Here is a 22,244-nt window from a genome sequence, read left to right as displayed (position 1 = left end):
CAAGCCGGAGTGGCTATAAAAATATCTGATTAAGTAGACTTCAGATAAAGGAAAATTACCAAGGAGAGAGAGGGACATCACATAATGATAAAATGATCAATCTATCAAGAAGATATAGCAATTTTAAATGCATATACAGAGCTGCAAAATACAAAAACAGAACTAAAAGAAAAATCAGACAAATCCACAATTATAGTTGAAACACTTCAAAACCTCTCTCTCAACAACTGATAAAAAATCAGCAAGAATGTGGGAGACCTTAACATCAAAAACCACATGATTTAATCCACAAAGTAGAAATAAGTGAAGAAATAATAAATACCAAAGTGAAGTAGAAAAAAAAACACAGAAAAATCAATGAAACTAAAAGCTAAGTCTCTGAGGAAATTGAGAAAATCAAGAGATCTCTATCCAGATGGATTAAGAAAAAATAAAACACCAATGACCAATATCAGAAACGAAAGAGGTAACAACAGCTACATATTCTACAGACATTAAAAGCTGAAAGAGTAACTATGAACAAGTTTATGACAATAAATTTGACAACTTAGATGAAATGGACAATTTCCTTTAAAGACAATCTACCAGGGTGCCTGGCTGGCTCAGTTGGTAGAGCATATGGTTCTTGATCTTGGGGTTGTATGTTCGAGCCCCACACTGGGGGTAGAGATTACTTAAATTAAAAAATAAAATGGTTAACATAGCAAAGGTTATGTGTACTTTACCCCAATACAAAATTAAAAAAAGAAATGACAATCTACCAAAACTCCCTCAAGAAGAAACAGATAACCCGCATGGCCCTAACTGTCAAAGACACTGAAATCTCTTGTTTAAAACTTATCTACAAAGGAAACTCCAGGCCCTGATGGCTTCACTACCAAACATGTAAGAAAGAAACAATATCTAACCTGCACAAACTCTTCCAGAAATTGCAAAGGAGAAAAAATTTCCCAACTCATTCTAGAAGGCCAGTATCACTCTGATAACCAAAACCAAAGATATTAAAGAAAACTACACACCAATAACCTTATATGGATGTGAAACTTAAAATTTTAGCAAGTTAGATCCCATAATATATAAAAAGGATACTATATCCTGAACAAATGAGGTTTGTTCCAGAAAGGTAAGGTTAGTTTATGTTTGAAAACTCATCAGTGTAATATACTACATAAACAAACTAAAAAAGAAAAAAACACATGATTATCTCAATAGGTAATCATTTGATAAAATCCAATAGCCATTCCTTTTTTTGGGTTTTATTTAAATTCAAGTTAGTTAACATACAGTGTATTACTGATTTCAGGGTAGAAATTAGTGATTCATCAGTTGCACATAACATCTGTGCTCATCACATCAAGTGCCCTCCTTAATGCCCATCACCCAGTTACTTCATCCCCCACTCCACTCCCCTCCCCTCCAGCAATCCTCAGTTTGTTTCCTATTGTTAAGTCTCTTATGATTTGTCTCCCTCTCTGTTTTTATCCAATATCCATTCCTAATAAAAGTTCTCAACAATATCACAGAGAGGGGAACTTTTAACCTTATAAATCTCATCTGTGAAAAAGCTACAGCTAACATCATACTTAATAGTGAGACACTGAAAGTTTTCCCTTTACCACTGGGAACAAGAGACTACTTCTATATAATTCTGTACTGGAGGTTCCAGCTAGTGCATTAAGGAAAGAAAAAAAAAGGGACTGAGTTTGGAAAGGAAGAGGCAAAATGATCTTTATACAAAGACAATATGATCATCTATATAGGAAACCCTCTGGGATCTACAAAGCAGACACTAGAATTAATAAGCGTTTCAGAATATGAAATCACTATATAAAAATCAAGTGTATTTTTACATAGTAGCAACAGATCATCACAAATTGAAATTTTAAAACTACCATTAACCATAGCCCTTGTTGAAAAAAAATTCGAGTAAGTTTGATTTAACTGGTTTTATGAATCGATTCATGAATCCAGCAGCATCCCATCTAGCAAGTAGTGAGACGCTCCACAGAGCTAAACAAAAGAAAGGTCTTTTTTTTTTTTAATTTTATTATGTTATGTTAATCACCATACATTACATCAGAAGAAACGTTTTTAAAGACAGAGCATTAAAAAAAGGAATGTATTAGCAAGGAATGTATTGTTTAGGCAAGGTTGCCCTCCTACAAGCAGCAGAAGGGGTAAATCAGTAAATTTCCAGGTATTGACCAGGAAATTCCAGGGTTTATATTCCTGGGTGGTTGAAACTGCAGTTATTTAGGTATAATATAATAATAATATATATTATGTAGTATACAATAATATAATTCTTGGGTGTTGACTTGGCCTAAGTGATACCATTTTGGGTCTGTGGTTTTCTTTTTAACACCTCTAAAATATGAAATACTTACAGGTATGTTTCAGAAGAGATGTGCAAGACCTGTGCACTGAAAGTTACAAAATATTGCTGAGAAAATTAAAGACCTAAATAAATGGAAAGACATACTCTGTTCATGGATTGGAAACCTCAGTATTGTTAAGATATTAGCTCTTTCTAAATTAATCTATAGATTCATCATAGTCTCAACCATAATTCTTTCAGGCTTTTCATGAAGAAATTGACAAGCTGACCCTAACATTCTAATGGACATGAAAAAGATGTAAAATAGCCAAACAAGTTTGAAAAATAACAACACTGGAGGATTTACACTACTGACTTCAAGACTTATGATAAAGCTATAGTAATCAAGACAGTGTGGTACTGGTATAAATCACTGGAACAGAAATACACCCATACAAATAGACAACTGAGTTTTGAGAAAGGCATAAAGGTAATTCAATGGAGAAAGGATTTTTTTTTGTTTTTTTTTTCAACAAATGGTACTGGAACAACTAGATATTAATATGTAAAAGAAAAGAACTTTGATCCATACCTCATGTCATGTACAAAAAATAAACTAAAAAGGCCTAAATGTAAAACCTAACATTTGAAAACTTCTAGAAAAAAAATATTGGAGAAAATCTTTATGACATGGAGTTTGGCAAAGCTATAAAGAAAAAATTAACAAGTTGGACTTCATCAAAATTGAGCACATTTGCTTTTTGGAAGACACCGGTTGGAGAATGAAATGATAAGCCACAGACTGGGAGAAAACACTTACAAGTCATATATCTGACAGAATATGTAAGCCAAGAATATATACAAAGATCTTTCACAACTCAGTAAGAAATCAAACCACCTAATAAAAAACTAGGCAAAAGACTGGAATAGACACCTTATCACATACAATATATGAATGGCAAAATAAGCATATGAAAGACTGCATTCAAGAAATGCAAATTAAAACCCAGTGAAATACCAGTACATACATCTATTAGAATGTCTAAAATCAGAGGACTGACCATACCAATTATTGACAAATATGCAGAACTGGAATTCTCATACATTGCCGGTATCTTACGTAAGATATTACAACCGCTCTGGAAAACAGTTTACGAATTGTTTAAAAAGTTAAACATACAACTACCATATTACCTTGCTCTTTTATTCCTAGATTTTACCCAAGCGAAATGAAAGCATATGATCTGTGTAAACATCCAAAAACAAAATGTTGAAAATGTGAGAGCTTACATTTTAAAGACATGTACAATGTTTTGAAGATAAAGTAAAAGAATATTTGCAAAAGGTGGGTGACCGCAAAGAAAATCAGGGGATCAATCTCAGAGGCCCAACATTCAACTGGTAAGTTTCAAAAAGAGAGCAAAGAGAACAGAAAGGAAAGAATGATTAAAGATGTGATACAAAAAAAAGGATTTTTCTAGTTCTGAAGGACATATGTCATCATTAATGAAAAACAAACAAAACCAGCACCAACCATATCATCATGAAAATTACAGAACATCACGAACAAGAGAAGATCCTAAAGGCTTTGTTAGATGAGAAAAGTCAAAACAGACAGGCCACATAGAAAAAAAAAGCCTTTAAAATTCTAAGTAAAAATTATTTTTGAACTATCATTATAGAAACAATAACTGAGAGAGAAAAATAAAGATATTTCACATGCTAACCCTCAATTTTTTCCATTATGTGCCTCCTTTACTCAGGAAGCTCCACCAAAATTATGGGGTACACCAACAAAAGGAAAACTGAATGGAAGGGAACTTCCTCAACATAATAAAGGCCATATACGAAAAGCCCACAGATAACATCACATTTAGTGGCAAAAGCCTGAAAGATTTTCCCCTAATATCAGGAATAAGAAAAGGATCTAGCTTTCACTGCTTCTATTCAACACGGGCCTAAAAGGTCTAGCAATAGTGATTAGGCAAGAAAAAGAAATTTAAAAAACATCCAAATTGAAAAGGAAGAAGTAAAACTATCTCTGTTTGCAGATGACATGATCTTATATGTAGAAAGAACAAAAGACTGGGGTGCCTGGGTGGCAGTTAAGTGTCTGACCCTTGATCTCAAGATTATAAATTCAAGCCCCAGGTTGGGCTCTACATGGAGCCCACTTAAAAAAAAAAAAGAAAAATATATTTTTTTAAAGATCATATCTATTTGAGAGAGAGAGAGAGAGTGAAAGAGAGCACAAGTGGTGGGGGGAGAAGTAGACTCTCCGCTGAGCAGGGAGCCTGATGCGGGACTTGATCCCAGGACCCTGGGATCATGACCTAAGTTGAAGGCAGACACTTAACCGACTGAACCACCTAGGTGCCCCCCAAAAGAAAAATATTTTAAAAAAAGACCTAAAGATTAAAAAAATTGAGTTAATAAATGAATTCCGCAAAGTTGCAGGATTTGATTTTGAATTTCACATTCAAAAGAGCCAGATCTGATTTCAACACTCAAAAATCATTTCTATTTTCTACCCTAGCAGTGAAAAATTAGAAAGGAAATTAAGGAAACAATTCTATTTACAATAGCATCAAAAAGAATAAAATGCTTAGAAATAAATTTAACCAAGGAGGCAAAAGACTTGACACTGAAAAGTATAAAATACTGCTGAAAAAAATTAAGGGAGACAAAAACAAATGGAAAGACACTCCATGTTCATGGATTGGAAAAAATTAATATTAAACAATGCTATACAAAGCAAGCTATAAATTCAATAAATCCCTGTCAAAATCCCAACGCTATTTTGTGCAGAAATGGTAAAACCAAACCTAAAATTCTTTCTTTTAGGAAGTTTCAGGAAGTAGGTCACTTTCAGGAAGTAAAGGGAGCCCAAATAGCTAAAACAGTCTTGAAAAACACAAAGTCTGAGGACTTATACTTCTCAATTTCAAAACTACTACAAAGATAGAGTAGTCAAAATAGTATGGGACTTGTATAGAGATAGACAAGATAGAACAGACTTGAGAGTCCAAATATAAACCCCTACATCTATGGTAAATTGATTTTCAACAAGGATGCCAAGACCGTTCAATGGAGAAAGAACAATCTCTTCAACAAATGGTGCTAGAAAACTGGATATCCACATGCAAAAGAATGAAATTGTACCCTTACCGTACTCACACCATATACAACTCAAAATTAATCAAAGACCTAAATTTAAGGACTCTTTGTCCCTAAATTTAAGAGCAAAAACCATGAAATTCTTAGAAAAAACAGGGGCAAATCTTCATGACATTGGATTTGGCAATGGTTTCCTAAGTACAGTACCAGAAATTCAGACAACAAAAATGTTTTCATTGGACTTTATCAAAATTAAAAATGTTTGTGCCTCAAAGGACACTATCAAAATAAGTGAAAAGACAACCCACAGAATGGGAGAAAATATTTGCAAACATTCTATCTGATAAGGGATTAATATTCTACAATATATGAAGAATTCCTACAACTCATCAACAAAGACAACCCATTTTTTTAAATGGGCAAAGGACTTGAATAGACATTTCTTTAAAAAAATATACAATGCCGAATAAACACATGAAAATATGCTCAACATCACTAATCATTAGGGAAATGCAAATCAAAACTACAATGGGATATCATACTTCATATTTACTAAGATGTCTATAATAAAACACACACACACAGAGAAAATAACAAGTATCGGTGAGAATGTGGAGAAACTGGAATCCTTGTACAGGACTATAAAATGGTTCAGTCTAGGTAGAAGCAGTTTGGCAGTTCCTCTAAAAGTTAAAAACAGAATTGTCATATGACCCAGAAATTCCACTCCTAGGTATATACGCTCCAAAAACTGAAACAGGAACTCAGATACATGGACACCAATATTTAGAGCATTTTTCACTATAATCAAAGAGTGGAAACAACACAAGTGTCCATCAGTAGATGAAAGGATAAACAAAATGTAGTTATACACACAAATGGAATATTATTCTGACATGTGCTACAACATGGGTGGACCTTGAAAACATTACGCTAAATGAAATAAGCAAAACACCAAAGGACAAATATTGTATGATTCCACTTCTTGAAATATCTAGAAGGCAAATTTATAGAGACAGAAAGTAGATTAGAGGTTCCTAGGAGCTGGAGGAGGAGGAAAGGGGAGTTACTGCTTAATGGGAACAGAATTTTAGTTTGAGATGATGAAAAAGATTTGGAAATAGTAGTAATGCTTGCACTTTATGAATGTAATGCCACTCAATGATACACGAAGTGGTCAAAATGGCAAATTTTGTTTTGTATAGGTATTTTATGGCAACAACAAAGGAAAATGGGAGTCCAAGAAATAGGTGATGCAACACCAGGAAAAAAACAGAAACAAAAACAAAAACAAAAAACCTCTCAGGACAATGACAAAGAGAAATTTCAGGATAAGAGTAGCTGCAGTAATAGTAAGAAAATAGAGTGCTCTGGAAGTGGCAGGGTCAGAAGGAAAATAATGGACTGGAATTTGTGGCATTGACATCATCTTGAGAATCAGCCTGGAGCTTAAGTGTACCACATTAGTATTTCTTGCATATTGTTTCTTACCCATATCAGCTTCAATCAACATCTTATTTCATCACTATATTAGCAGATTTCTTTGTCCAACACTATTTCAAAAACTATGAAAGACACAAAGGAAGCACAGTTCTCATGCATATTCAGTTGACATACTTACTGAGATGATCCAATTAGGTAGTAATCATGGGATACCCAGAAAGGATAAAAGTTAATCAAAACATCTAGGCTTCTTTAATAGGGCTGACTCCTTTGTTCTTAGTGTTATTAATTCAAAAGGGACGATGAAAAGTTCTATTTAGAAAGCAATATGAAATATTTTACACCTATTACCTAAAGAGAATCAGAAACAAAGTACTCCACTTATATTTCTTATTTAATAATATACTGTGGAAAATACTCTAAAAATTAGAAGCAGAGGTGAAAAATAGGCAGAATTACTCTCAACAGGAAGTTTGGTCAAGTAACACTATGCTGTGAAATTTCAAGAGTCTATAAACTTACCTGTTTAGACATATTTTCTGAAAATTTTGCTGATCTTTCTTTTAAAAATGTGACAAGGTCTTTATAAATTTCACTTTTTCTCTCATAATTAATTTCCCCCTCATCATCTGTTTTGCCCTTTGAGAGAAAAAGTTTGGTGCTATTATTATTAATTGAACCTGATCAATACATCACAACCCAAGCCCACATACTACTTTCTTCTATCAACAATCCATGTGGTAGTCTTTATACATCAAAAATATAGCCAAAATCCTTCCCTCTTAAAGTTATCCATCCGACCATCCATCCATCCATCCCTCCATCCTTCCATCCCTCCATCCCTCCCTCCATCCATCCATCCATCCATCCATCCATCCATCCATCCATCCATCCATCCAGCATGCCTTTACTGAGTATCTCCCATATGCATGTAGGGCACTCTGCTAGTCGGCAAAGAGTTCTGCATCCCCCTCATGCAAAAAAGCATTATGACTTCAAGAGCCTCTGATGAAGTCATAAAAGGCCCCAAGATTAGAAGGCCACCACAGAAAAGCTTCTATTTGTCACGCTCTGCTCTTCTTCTGTGTGTAATGCAGTTGCTCTAGGCATATCTTCTAGAGTTACAGCCTCCATGTAACCATCTGTCCCTCTACCCTTTTTGTCTGTACCTCTTTCTTTTTGTCTCTTTCCTTTCCTCATTTTCCTTTGCTTGCCTACCCTGACAAGAAAGATTTGGTTCTGCCTTAACCAAATGCATATATAAAAAAACTACAGTGTGTTATCTAGATACATAACCACATATACATACAAAACATCATACACACCCATATAACTAACGTGTTACACATTTTGCTGTAATTATTGAATAGTTTCACGTTCCTTTCACTTCTGAAATGGAGAGGAACACTTAAGAGATTTCCATATCAAATAAAGTTATATCTAGTAGTAGGTCAATAGCCTTTGATAGAAACGGAATCTCCTTGCCCCACTCTAGAAAGTCAAAGTTTCTGATTTTCTAATGGGAAATTTCACTTCCTTAGAGGAGCGAAACAACCCGAAGCAAAATCAATATTGCGGGCATCTCCCTCCTCTGTGCAGACTTAAGGCACAGTGTCATGCTGAGAAGAGAAGCGCCACAAGGCAGGTCACAAGAGATGCCTGCTGGTCATCAAGAAAGTGGCACCAGCATCTTGATACCAATCCAAACCAAGAGGTAGCCATGCTCCAAACAGTCCCCTGTGATAAGGGGTCCCCATTAAGGATTTGAGTTCTCCCTGCAGATGTTGCCTAGGAGGCCCCAAATTACACTGAGGACACCAAGGGAGGGTGTGGCCAAGGAGAATGCTGAGCGTCTAGTTAAGTTCGGTGAACAGGTATGAGACTCAGCATAAAAAAGTTTTCACGTGGAAGGTTCCGAAGGCAATCGCTCTGCTTAGTGATGCTCAGGGCTGGGAATCTGTTATGCTGTGTTTCTCCTTTGCCAGCTTAGGTCAGCTTCAGTCAGCAGGAAGTCAAAGGGAGACTGAAAAGCTGGAGGAGGGCGAAAGGACACGCTGCCTCCTCCTTGCCCACTGTTCCTGGTAGAGTCGCCCCAGCAGTGGCCCGTCGCCCCTGGGAGTGGAAGCTGCTTCCAGTAGCAACGGTCGGTTCAAATTCCCAGGGTTTTTTCCCTATCCGCCCAGACCCTGGCTCATTATGCCCCCTCAGAAATACCACCATAACCTGAGCAGGGCTCCATCTTCAAAGGTCTGGGTCTCAGCTCTGCCATTTCTGCAAAGATCCTCCTGTGAGCTCCTGAGGTAGCAGCACTAACTGGGCATTGTACTCCTCAGAGGTCTGGGTGCCGGCTTCCCGGAGACCCACTGAGGTCCGAGGTGACCAGCACAGCCTGAAGTGACCATTCCTCAGAGACGGGAGGCCCAGTTCTATGGCAGGGGGCCCCCTTCTGAACTCCTAAGGGACCATCACCAATGTAAACAGGGCGCATGCCTCAGAGGTCTAAGTCCCAGCTCTGCAGTGTCTGTCTTCTGAGATCCGAAAGCACCAGCCCAGCCTGGCAATGTCCCCCCTCACTAGACATATGGGTCCCAGCTTCGTGGGGGACACTTCCTCCAAGCTCCCACGTTTTAATGTCCCCCTTCCTTTTGTCCTCTCCATTCTTAGAGTAAAAACTATAGTTATTGCTTCTGTGTTACCTCAGGCCTCCTTTTCCTTTCCCCCAATACTCATGTAACTAATCAGTGAACTGACTGTTAAGGAGGTTTTCATTTTATAAAGTGGTGTGGGTCCCTTTGAAGGTCATTTCTTAGAAGATTGACTTAATGACCTGCAATGGGGAACACTGGGGCTAATTCTGAAACAATTTTGGATTTGCTCAGCAAACACATAGCAAAGGGATCTGCTTCAATCCCACAGAACAGTATGGCATTTCTGTGGTCATCAGGATTCAGTCCTGGAGATGGGCCTGCGTTTACAGAGACAGAGCTAAGTACCAAAGTCAACATGGTTCTTAAAAAACTACTTACACCATTTAAAAATACTCCTTCTGCACTACAAGTAATGCACAGAGTTTCAACATCGTGTGGTTTCACCAGCACATAACAAATTTCCCCGTGAATTTGTCTCCAAGGTGGGGCTCGACATCCATTTGAAAATTCATAATCTGAAACCAATTATTGATCAATTAAAAGGAGTTTCAAAAAATGAAATATGTTGACTTTAAAAGAATAAAAATGATTACAGTTTTAAGTTTTCGTTTTTTCAAATATTCAATCCTAATGTAGCTACTGAAGCATTTAGAAATGATAATTACTATATATAACACAAAACGAATCTGAGAAAAATATAAACCTGAGGTATAGTCGATAGATTCCAAGACAGTTTGTTCTCCATTTCCTGAGAAATGTTTCAGCAGTTCTATATCGTTCTTAACAATTGTTGGGTTTAAACGTATTTCTCTGAAATGAATGGTAAGAAATTCATTTTAACAATTTAAAAGACAATCTCCAGAAAACACATGAAAATATTCCATTTTTGCAGGGTGGGATATTGTTTTTTATAATTAAAACTGTAGTCAAATTATACAACAACTAAAATATTGCAACTAACCTTACCCATGTTATAATCTTACGACACTATCAAAACATCAAGAAATCAGTGACTCATATTTAATGCAACATTAAATATACTCATTTAAATATTGACTTGATTTCTTAGTGGTAATACTATAATACTAGAAAAAAAAAACTAGAAAAACGAACAAGTGTTAAACCTTACAGGCTCTACATGATATTTGCATTACTATTTAATCATTTATCTAGTAGTCTGAGGAAACTGAAAATAACAAGGCCATTTCAGGTCCTCAGAATCAGGTAAAACCCCGCAGAAAGCTTTAGCAATGCTAACTATGAACTTTTAAGTTTTAGAATTAGAAATATCCATGCAATAAACTAAAATCTTATTCCAATAAAATTTAATGTTTAGGGGCGCCTGGGTGGCTCAGTCGGTTAAGTGTTCGACTCTTGATCTTGGCTCAAGTCATGATCTCAGGGCCCTGGGATCCGGCCCTTCGTCAGGCTCCAAGCTTAGTGGGGAGCTGGTGTGAATTCTCTATCTCCCTCTCCCTCTGCCCCTCCCCCCTTGTGCGGGCCGTGCGCATGCTCTCTCTCTCTCTTAAATAAATCTTAAAAGAAATTAGTGTTAAATCACTAGCAATAACTTCCATACTTTATTTTTTTGGTTTAAATAAAACTCTGAAAGCACTTTTTGTAACTAATTTTTAGAGGTTTCTTTTTTCTAAAAGACTCACAATGAAATATGTTTTAGAGAGTGATTCAGTAGGTGCAGATCCAGTTGCTTAAGCAGCATGCCAAGCTTCATCTTAATCTCACTTTCAGGATCTTCATCTTTGGTAATTTTATCAAGAATGTTCACTACGGACGTGTCTTCTTTCATTGTATTATAATCCAAACCCAGGATTTTTGTTACGGGATCTCTGTTAGCTGATCAAACAAGTAAATAAATAAAAATGATCCTCTGTCTTCTGTTGCAAGAAACATAAAGACTAGCGAATCCTCTGAGGCCCACCCAAATGTGCATCTTTCATTAAGCCTTCTCTGATGCGCCCAATTTGAATTAATTTCTACTTCTCAGATTCTACTGTATTTAGGAGCTTTCTTATACTCCTTGAGATGCTCTACCTTGTACTGTAATATCATCTGTCTATATCATCTAATAAGACAAAGAACAAGACATTCTTTTTGTTGTTGTTGACGACTGTGGGGCACTGTCCAGCATGGGCATTCAATTAATATATTCAGAATTGATTTGAAGATAAATACTGGTCTCCTTAGAAGAATCATCAGTAGAACTGCGTGCGTGCGCACGCACGTGTGCAAGTGCTCAGTGTTCACAAATGCTTTCTTTCCAAAATAGTGTTTCACTCAGTCTACAGATCTACTGCCAGTCTTTTCCACCTGTTCAAACTGCTTATATTTTCAATGTCTTTTGATGTTTGAGTCGGAAAAACAAACCTGACCAGTACTTACACACATACCAAAATTACACTGAAAAACTTCAATACTAACTCATGATCAAGGCTGACATAGGTGTGAAAGTCGGCCCTAGAGAGGCTGAAAACAGAATTTGGTAAAAGTCAAAGAACCATGAAGTTGCAAGTGAGGAAGAAGGGGGCAAAGCCTTATTTGGAAAGGAGGAATTTAAGTAAGATGAAATATATATGCGTTTGGACAGGGAGGGAGAAAAGGCCTACGGGACTAGTTCAGAAAACTCAACCTGATTGAAATGAAGAGAAGCACAGGGATGGCATTAACTCTGCAACAGGAAGTGGACGATGGCACCAGGAAATAGCAGAAAAGGCTTAGGGCCCTCTTAGAAAAGACCACGTGAGGGGAGGGGCAGGGAAAGGAGATCTAGGAATCATCCACTTATTGAGCATCTCAACTTAATCACCCTTATGGCAGTCATCTCATAAAGATTCATGTAAAAAGGTACCAGATGAATTTGGGGGAAAGACAGAAACCTGACCCCCAAATTGCCGTGCACCATGGAATTTGGACCCCAAACTGAAGAGTTGTGCCTAGAACTCTTATAGAAAGGACAAAATGCAGCAAAGGATATACATTTAGCCAAGCTAGATATATAGCAGCCAGTGTATGTATTAGGTTCATATTTTAAATTTGAATTTGATGCTATTAACAATCTCCTTGAATTCAGCTTTACTCTTAAGATTTCATTCCTTCTCAGCAAAGTAGCTATGATGTACAGATAGCCTAATAAAGAGTCAGCAAGAGATAAGGAGAGGCTGTTTGTCCTAAGGTTCACATCTTAAAGAAAATTAAAAAAAAAAATTTTTTTAAAAAGGAGCATCTTCCCATGCCCCAGCAAAGAATGATGAGAGGTAGGACCCAGGGACCTTCTAGTCACACGATTCCAAAGAAGCAAAACATGTATACAACATCATTATCTACTGTTAGGTATTTCTACTCGTAAGAAAAATTTAGGGTACCATTACAGCAGGCAATTGATCACATTCTTTCTTGCGTGGTAGATGCTTAGACAACAATGAAAATCTACATCCTTAAAGAAGAGGAAAAACACTTCCCACTGAATGAATGAAATTATTCACAGAAGGCTATGCAACCCACAATGGAACAGGACTGAGACCAATGGCAAGTGAGATTATTCTGTGTTATCTCTGCTACATGCGTTGTAGAGGAAACAGAGCATCATCCATCACAACAGGGCGGAGAGTAGAGTGCAGATTCCAGTGCTGGCCCTGCTAATCTGTCTTCTCTCCCGTGTGGACCTCAAAGGCTGCAGGCCGCTGGTCTTTCCAGAAGCTGTGAAGTCTGTCTTTAAGCCGTGTGTTACAGTTAGAAATCTAGAAGCTTGCTAGTGGTAAAGTATTAGGCCTTTCATTTTAAAGTAGAAATTGGATATCATTCCAATTTTTCTGGACATTCTGCCCAGAAAAATGAATGACATTTTTATGAAGTTGAACATAGGACTTTTTTTACCTTTTAGGTCACAGAACTTTTTCTAAGAGACTGTAACAAATGATTCCCCCTCCAACCCCCGCCGCAAGATTGTGTTTCTAAAAGTTCAAATCACAGACTGGAGCATAAATATCACCTTCGATACAGGCCTGTGCCTCCTTCAGCTTCATATCTTTGGCAGTGAGCAAGAGGCGAGACAGCTGTCCAAAGCTCCTAACCCTAATGTGTGGCACAGAGACGGACAGCAAGGGCTGCCCATCTTTATCAACTTCTTCTGACTTGACTGTTGTTTCACTAGGAAAATTAAAAAAATAAATAAATAAATAAATATCAAAAGCTTAAGATTACCTGGATGCTAGTGAAGTTAAATGTAAGACATTTCGACAAATTATTCCTACTATTATCATATGGTTTCACTCATATGTGGAACATAAGGAACAGAATGGAGGACCATTGGGGAAGGGAGGGAAAACTGAAGGGGGGCGGGGAATCGGAGGTGGGGAGACGAACCATGAGAGACTATGGACTCTGAGAAACAAACTGAGGGTTCTAGAGGGGAGGGGTGGGGGGGTTAGCCCGGTGATGGGTATTAAAGAGGGCACATACTGCATGGAGCACTGGGTGTTATATGCAAACAATGAATCATGGAACACTTCATCAAAAATTAATGATGTACTATACAGTAGCTAATTGAACATAATAAAAAAAAACCATTCCTATGTCTCATTATAAAACACAAAATATAAATATTTCTTGTGAGAAGCTCATCTCTTTTCCTACCTTGGCCACACTCAGACGCTTAACTTCTCAGCCTTATTAGTGACTATAGAGAGCCACACAATATATCCAGGAAGAAAATCTTAAGCAGTTTCTTGAATACTTACATGAACTCAATCACAGTTTTTGTTTTTGTTTTTCTGACAATGTGCTGGACATCTTTAAAAAAAAAAATCACTGGTTCTACAGGATCATTCATGTTTGGGGGATTTCTAATGTTATATTATTTATAGAATTTACACTACAGTGATTAGTGGTTAAAAATTTTCTTGGCTACTCTGTGTTTATGAACAAAAAGCTTTAAAAGAGAGAGAGAGAGAGAGAGAGAGAGAGACAAACTAGATTCCCTCGGTGGATTGCTTTCCCCACTCCAAACCCCCTAATTTGGTTTACTTTAGGATAATACGCAGCTTTTCTAAATGGACTTTTCCTGATCAGAAATTACTAAGTCTCCTAGATTTGTGTGTCTGTCCATTTTATTTTTTTTTTTAGGTCGGCATTTAAGAAATATTACGATGTTTTTATGGCAGTGATATTTCTATAGGTTTCTACCACTTGCAACATTAACTAAACTGCCTAGGTTTTTATTATATACAGATATCCCTGGCAAAACTGTTCTCATTGTAAGACCTGATCTAACATATTTTAAATTGTAATGCAGATAAACAGATGTACACTGTTGCCAGTTCATCAGGAAAAGTAAACCTGACAGACTCAGACTCAGCTCTACTACCCGCACTATTTCACTAGAAAAGGAACGAGAGGATAGAGACCGTGGGAGGCAGAATGGTGGCTCCCCACAGATGTCCACATCCTAATCGCCAAAGCCCATGAATGTGTTGCCTCACATGGCAAAAGGGACTATGCCGATGGGTTAAGTTAAGGATCTTAAGATGAGAAGGCTCTTCTGAAATATGCAGGAGGGTCAAGTCAGAGAAGCCAACGTGACATGGAAACAGAGGTTGGAGTAACACAGAGCCAGGAGCCTGGGAACGCAGGTGGCCTCCAGAAGCTGCAAAAGGCAAGAATGGATTTTCCTTCAGCCCCCAGAAGGCACACAGCCCTGTGAATACCTTGATTTTAACCCTACAGACTCATTTTAGTCTTTGCACCTCCAGAACCATAAGAAATTAAATCTGCATTGTTTTAAGCCACTAAGTGTGTGATAATCTGTTACAGCAGCAATAGGGAGGCTGATGCAGGGACGTCTACCAGTCTTTGCCCCCTGCTCTATGCGCAGTAACTTCCATAGTAACTGCACACAGAAGGTGCTCAATAAATGGAAGAGGAATAAATCAATAAAAGATTTCCAGACGGACCAGAGCTGTGTGTTGTATGCAAAATGTGTGCTTTCTCTAAAATAAAGCTTTTGGAATAATGTCTTTAGGATTGAGGTGATTTCTTAAAGGTTTGTACTGGGCTGGCTGTGAGTGCTAAGAGGATGGTGACAAGACTAAGTTGTAAGCCGACTGAACGCCAACAATATCAAACCACTGAACTTGAGAAGCTGAAACTCAAGGGCACAGGGCACGTATTTCATTGCTCCCACCAGTTGAAACCTGTACCTCAGCGGAGCAGTAGGAACTAAACGGCAGCCATAGGGAGGATGTGGAAGAGCAGGTTTGTGTCTGGGTTCACAGTTTCTAACGCCTGAAGAAAGAGCTTCTGGGAAAAAAAAAAAAATGCAGCACCCACCTCGTGAGGTCAAGATGAATGTGCTATAAATGAAACCCACTGACCTGATCAAAAGACTTTTAAACTGGCATTGGGGAAGGCAGCTGAAAATACTATAGCTTATACTATAAAGTGAGAAAGCAGGAGACTGTCTCATTTATTTCATCCCCGATGCCTAGTTTAGTGTCCAGAACACAGTAATTACTCAATAAATGAGTCTAAACAGTAACAAGGGCAATGAGGTTATAGTTGAGAAACTAGTTAGTAATTCTCAGGAACGAAAAACAAAGAGCTCAGTAACAAAAGTTATGGCCATCGATTTTAATACCATGATATAGAAGTTTTACCAAAATATGGGGCGCCCGGTGGCTCAGTTGGTTAAGTGTCTAACTCTTGGTTTCAGCTGAGGTCATGATCTCAGGGTCGTGAGATCGAGCCCCATGCCGGGCTCCGCACTCAGCGCTTGAGTCTGCTTGTCCCTCTTCCTGAGCTCCACCCCCCGCTCTCAAATAAATAAATAAAATCTTAAAAAAAAAGAAGTTTTACCAAAATATAATAATGACAGTATCATAAAACAATATAATTTTAAGATCAGAGATCATGTAACTGAGCCTTCATGACATTGATAAGAGAACTAGAAAAAGGCAAAAGGATCAAACAATGCCCATTACCAAGGAGTATTGGGAAATGAGCAATAAAAAAGATGCCTGTGGAGACTTACAGAAGAAAAAAGGAAACTAGGAACCAGAAAGGTATGAGTTGTGAGGGAAGTGGGCAGGACAGGGGGACGAGGGCCACTGCTCAGGGCCTGACTTCTCATCCACCCAGAACTCCAACCAGAAGAGACTTTTGTCCCAACTCAGACATATCACTGAGACAGCAGAGAGATATTCGCAGCTGAAATATCACAATACTAAAGCCAACATGATTCAAAAATCATAGTTCTACCAAAGAAGGAGAGAAAAGAACAGGTAATAACATTTTCACTAAATGATTCTGAATGCTTATCCAGTTTCTAAATTTCCCAAGCTTCACTCTAATGAGTCAAAGCAACGCAGCTCCGTATGCCACCAACAGATGGTGTTAATCATTGGAGGGTGTCATTTGTCCTTAGCTTAGAGTGGACTTGAGCTTCATTCTGAGCTATCTTAGAAAGATTAGTAATCTCATCCTGTCTGATATGAACAAAAGCAATTGAAAATGGTAATACAAGGAGACCTATGATTTCCTTTAGAATGAAAGTGGAGCTATTTTCTCCAAAATATTGAACATGGGGAGACGATGCCAAGTATTATTACAGGATAAAGAGCTATACATTGGAAATGATCCTGAAGGAAAAGAATGAGTCATCTAACATGTGGAAAGTGGCATGCCCATCTACTCAACAATGATCCTCACAAAAGAAGATGGGCGATGAAATAAAAAACCTTTTCGGTGCGTGATGAGCGGGTCAGTTTCAACATCAGATGCCTATCAGCCTAATTCAGAAGAAGGCTGATCACACTTCTACAGAGGGCTACAAAAAGTGCATTTGGAAATGTACAACATCAAATGAGAAACGAGGCCACAAGTGTAAATACAAAAGAGATCAACAAAAGGGGGGAGCTTACTTCTTTCAACAGACTTCCCAGATTAAACTGACTTGTTTTGGAACAAGAGGCTGAGAGAATGTACATTAAACTGACTTGTTTTGGAACAAGAGGCTGAGAGAATGTACATTCCCAAGAAGAAGAACCGGCCTAAATATTCTAAAATGCCCAAGAATATTCTAGTTTGGTAGAAACACATCCAGGGACCCCAAGCTCAAAGCCTTTATGATGACTTAGGTATCCATACCTCGTGGACTTACAGACCTGAATCCTACCTGAAAGGAGAGCGGTTTCCCCCACTTTAAATAAATGAATATAAAGTGTCCTAAGGGCCAGTGGCTAAGCAAGAAGAGTGCATGTGAACCAAAGGGCAAAGAATGAGGTAGCTGGGGCTCTTTTAATAGTATATCCTTCTAGCCATTGAGGGCATCTCTGGTCTCTATCACTTGCTGTTATGTTGCTAGACATAGCATACCAAGTGGCTATGGGTTGCTGACAGTTCTTTGTTTTGGGGGGAGGAGCAAGGGGAATGGTCAAGACTTAGATGTGTAAACATTTGGTATTTTCTATTAGTACCAAAATCTCAGCTGTATCCTTTGCCTTCTTCAGGACAATCAGTACTACCTGGTTTTCATCAAGCCACAAAGGCATGGTTTCCTTCAAATACAGCAAGTGCTACTATTAGACCCTTCTTTTCCCTTCCAACGTCAAAGATACCATCAATAAAGGTCAGAAACAAGAACAATGGATAGAAAAATTGGCCCAAGGAAAAACTGCCTCGTCAATACGACAGAAGGAAGATAATCAAGGGGCAATTGGTTCAAAACACACATGGTGCCAAAATGTCAAGACATCCTGCTTAAGAAGGACCACTGTACATAAAGACTGGGATGCAGAGGTATAAGAATGGAAATAGAGCAAAAAAGAAATCGGACAAGGATAAAGGAAGAGAAAGAGTAATATAATTGAGGTGTGTGTAACAGCCCACCTAAGTAGGTCGCAGATGTGGTCATGTTTGTACTTGGAACACAAAATAAGTACAGAGGTAAGATACAGTGACACTCTTGATATTCTTCTGACATCTGCTTTAAGTCCATCTTTGTGCTAAGTAGTTCATATGTTTCTGGACTATATGGTTTTGCAGATGAGCTCATCTTTCAAAGGTTAGGAAAAACAACGTGTGACACTATACTGAACTTAAGTGGGAGCAATGAATAATGATGAGCACTTTGGGAGGAAGTGACCATAGGCACTGTTAGATATAAAATACAATTAAAAAAACAAAGACTTCAGGAAATTCAGAGAGAAGGTAAGCATGAGAGCAGAACCAAAGCACTACTGAAATGCAATTCAAGAATTGTTTTTCAGTTCTAAAAATGAAATTCAGAGTTTATTCTCACAAATAATCCCAAAGGGAAAAGTGGAAAAGGCATCTCTAGGGAGCTGTGGCTGGTCAGTGACCTATCTTGGATAAGGTCAGACTTTTAAAAAAGTTCATATGCAAAACCCAGGAGGAACATGGTGGCAGAAAAGAGGATCCGAACGCCTGAAGGTAGAAAATAAGCTGAAGCTGAGCAAAATAACAGAAAATATTTACATATGTACATGCAAATTAATCCTATATAATTATGTTTACATAAACACCTATGTTCACAAGAGCTAAGTGGACAGCTCCCTGTTTGAGTCAGAAGTAAGATTGTTTTAAAATCTCAGATTTGGAAGGTTCTCATTTGAGGACAATTCTAATTGTCAAAAAGTCTCCCCCATATAGTGAGCAAATTTACCACTCTCCCTCTGCTGCTCCAGGAATTACTAGATTTAAATACCAGAAGGGATTCTCTCTATATCAGAGGTCACAAAACCAGTGCCTTACTTGCACCTAGAGGGTTGTATGGATAAGTGGAAAGCCCAAACATAAAGCAACAGCAAATGTTGGAGTGTGGTGACCTGGAGAATGCATCCCCTATCAAAAGAAATTCAAATCAAAATTTAAAAATTAGATGAACAACGTGTTGGCCAAACAAAATATCCTCAGATTTCACCTGAGTGCCTCTCGTTTCCAATCCCTGGGTCAGAATATTTCTGAGATTCATAGATGTTAAATTACTTGCCTGAAACCTACAAACCAATTAATAGAAATACGTACAATGAAGATATTAAATTCTAGAAGCAATTTACTGGCTTACCTGACAACATAACCTGATTCAAATGCTGAGGGGTCCAAGTTTGTTTTCCATTCAAGTGGTTCTACAAAAACATATTTTGCCTCTTGAGGATGTTTGTAGATAAAACTCGCCACGAACACGATAATTTCTTTCAGTATCGCCTCATTGAGAGGAGTAATTTCCAAGGTTCTGGTCCCATAACCGGCAGCACTCCACTGCGCCGATCTCGTCAGAGCCACGCCCATGGGAACCGTCAACGCTCAGATCTGAGCACACAGGCTGCATCAGAGCGGGAAGAGAAACAGAGGATAGCAAGCACCTTTTCCCCAGAACGGTTTTCCTTTTCAAGGCTTTAAGCCATCCAACCCACAGTCTGCTTATTAATCGTCGTGGCTGATTTCCTAATCATCGAACTGCTCTTTAAGGCAATAAAATAGTTGATTTTTACTGAGCCAGCTCTAAGTGAAAGCGATGGGTACTTGGATTTTCCAATCTCTGTCTGCCCTGTGAATAACTTTCTTATTTCCCTGGGTCTAAGAGAGGAAGTGCAAGTAACTGGGTGGAAAACAGAAACGGAAAACCCAAACAGTGGAAGGAAGAGTAGAGGAGTGTGGCATCACGGCTTTTGGTCCCCAGGTCTGCTGGAGCCCTAGGCGGATGAGCAACGCTCTACTGAGCTGGGCAGCACATCGTTTAGAACCAGGCTGTCAAACTGAACTCTGTTATTCTGACTTTTTTAAAAAATGTATTTTTATTTAAATTCAATTAACATATAATGCATTATTGGTTTCAGAGGTAGAGATCATTGATTCATCAGTCTTATATAATACCCAGTGCCCATTACATCACGTGCCCTCCTTAATGTCCATCACCCAGTTACTCCATCCCCCCACCCCTCTTCCCTCCAGCTCGGACTTTCTTTTAAAAAGAGAACATTATCTGTAACATTAAATAAGAGCCAAGTTAGAAAGCAAGTTCTCACTATGAACATTCAAGGCTTTGTTCCCTGATAGTCTATACTTGTTTGTTCTCTCATTAAAGGGATCATTAAAGCCTTCCTTCCAGAATATTAGAATGGTTATAAAGTTAAATATAGAATGGAATTAGCTTTCCCCCCATCATTACGGCTAAAGCTCAGAAGTACCAAGACTCTACAGAAATGACTTGGAGGTTTTGGATTTTGTGCTGTATTCAATCTCGATATCCAGTAACAGGACATCTAGGTCAGTGGTTCTTAATGAGGCAGTACTCATAATGCAGAAGTATTATAAAAGACATTTCATTATCAAAATGATAGGAAGGAGACATCATTGGCATTCAGTGATGAGGACCAAGAATGTCAGATGTCCTGCAATGTGCACGACAGTCCCCAGAAGGAAGAATTATGCTATAATCTCCAGGCATCTAGTAGATGAAAAACTTCAGGTAAGTAATACCTGCGCTTAGAACCTATCTCCACTTTACAAATAATCATAAAGGTTTTTTTCCACAATTTTGATATACACAGAATTTTCCAGGATTGCAACTATCATATAAGTCGAAGGAAGGTTGTACATACTTTGTTTTATATGGAAGTCTACCAAGAGCTCAGCATTTTGGAAAATCATGCCATTGATGGCCATGCTGGTCACACAATTAAAGTTTCAATGACATGTTTATATCAGCCTTCATCTGGAGCTACTCCATTCACAGTAGGTAATTCTATGTAAGGCTGGAGCATCCGACTACTTCATTACACATTCTAGTGCAGTGGTGCCTGAGCATTTCCATACTGATATTGTACTACAATGACTTACCTTTTAATTTTCCTTTATTTTACAGTTAGAGCACTAACATTTAAAACTATGCACGTATGTAGAATTATTATCTAGGATTTTGATTTTGGAGTAGCAGAGCAGGCATTACAAAATAGTTGTTATAAAAAAACGATAGTTCTTGGGGCTGAGTATGGCTGATATATGTGTATATAAATATGTGTATATTTTTATATCTGTATATATAATTGCTAGTGAAATAAAATGTATACAATTAGGGTACAAATTTGTTCTGTGCATTTATTTTAGTATTCCAGTGATTTGTTTCTATTGCTTGATTCTGAACACATGTACCGATGCTTATATGTAACACTGCTGATTTTCCCAATATTATGAGAGTAAGTGTAAGCTAAGTACAAATAACTTTATCTATACAGCAAGTCTTAGGTGCACAGTTCTGTTTTTAATCTTAATTATACAATTTGTTTCAATGGTCTTATAAAACTATGGCATGTGTATCATTTCCTTCTTGTACTTTTCAAAAGGAAAATGTGGACGTACATAGATTACCTAAGACTAATAGCAGTCAAGACCTCATACAGCAACTTCCTGGAAGACACTTTAAAAAGAGCTAAGAAATGCAGAAAAGGTCTTCTTTTTGTCATGATAAATTTTTATACAAAAGTAACTGGAACACATTTGAATCTCTTCAAATTATTTTTCTAAATCTGGTAAGCCAGGTGCTGCAACAATGAACAGGCTTGATTTGAGAAGGCTGGTTAGCAGAAGAAAATTTCAGTGAGGCCTAGGACAATCTAGAAGGCCTATAAAATATTATGGGGGGGGGGAGTAGAACAAAATCCCGAACAAGACAAGATACGTATAAAAAG

General features: G+C 37.9%; 1 protein-coding gene across 4 annotated transcripts in view; it reads right to left on the bottom strand.

Annotated features, from left to right (window-relative positions):
* ODAD2 (outer dynein arm docking complex subunit 2) overlaps nt 1–19,845 on the bottom strand; it is a 176,826-nt gene extending 156,981 nt beyond the window's left edge. For all 4 annotated transcript variants that reach the window (XM_028120947.2, XM_028120948.2, XM_088025485.1 and 1 more), the window contains exons 1-6: nt 19,622–19,845; nt 13,532–13,689; nt 11,187–11,379; nt 10,229–10,335; nt 9,904–10,040; nt 7,400–7,516 (exon numbers count right to left, since the gene is read on the bottom strand). In XM_028120947.2, coding sequence (XP_027976748.1) covers nt 7,400–7,516; nt 9,904–10,040; nt 10,229–10,335; nt 11,187–11,379; nt 13,532–13,689; nt 19,622–19,845 — 936 coding nt within the window. The remainder of the gene's footprint in view (nt 1–7,399; nt 7,517–9,903; nt 10,041–10,228; nt 10,336–11,186; nt 11,380–13,531; nt 13,690–19,621) is intronic.
* Between the last annotated feature and the right edge of the window lie 2,399 nt (nt 19,846–22,244).

Source organism: Eumetopias jubatus, unplaced genomic scaffold (assembly GCF_037043125.1).
Source record: "Eumetopias jubatus isolate StellerSeaLion01/CBP00866 unplaced genomic scaffold, mEumJub1_p1.0 scaffold_8, whole genome shotgun sequence".
Lineage (NCBI taxonomy): Eukaryota > Metazoa > Chordata > Mammalia > Carnivora > Otariidae > Eumetopias > Eumetopias jubatus.
This window is presented reverse-complemented; position numbering and strand designations above follow the sequence as displayed.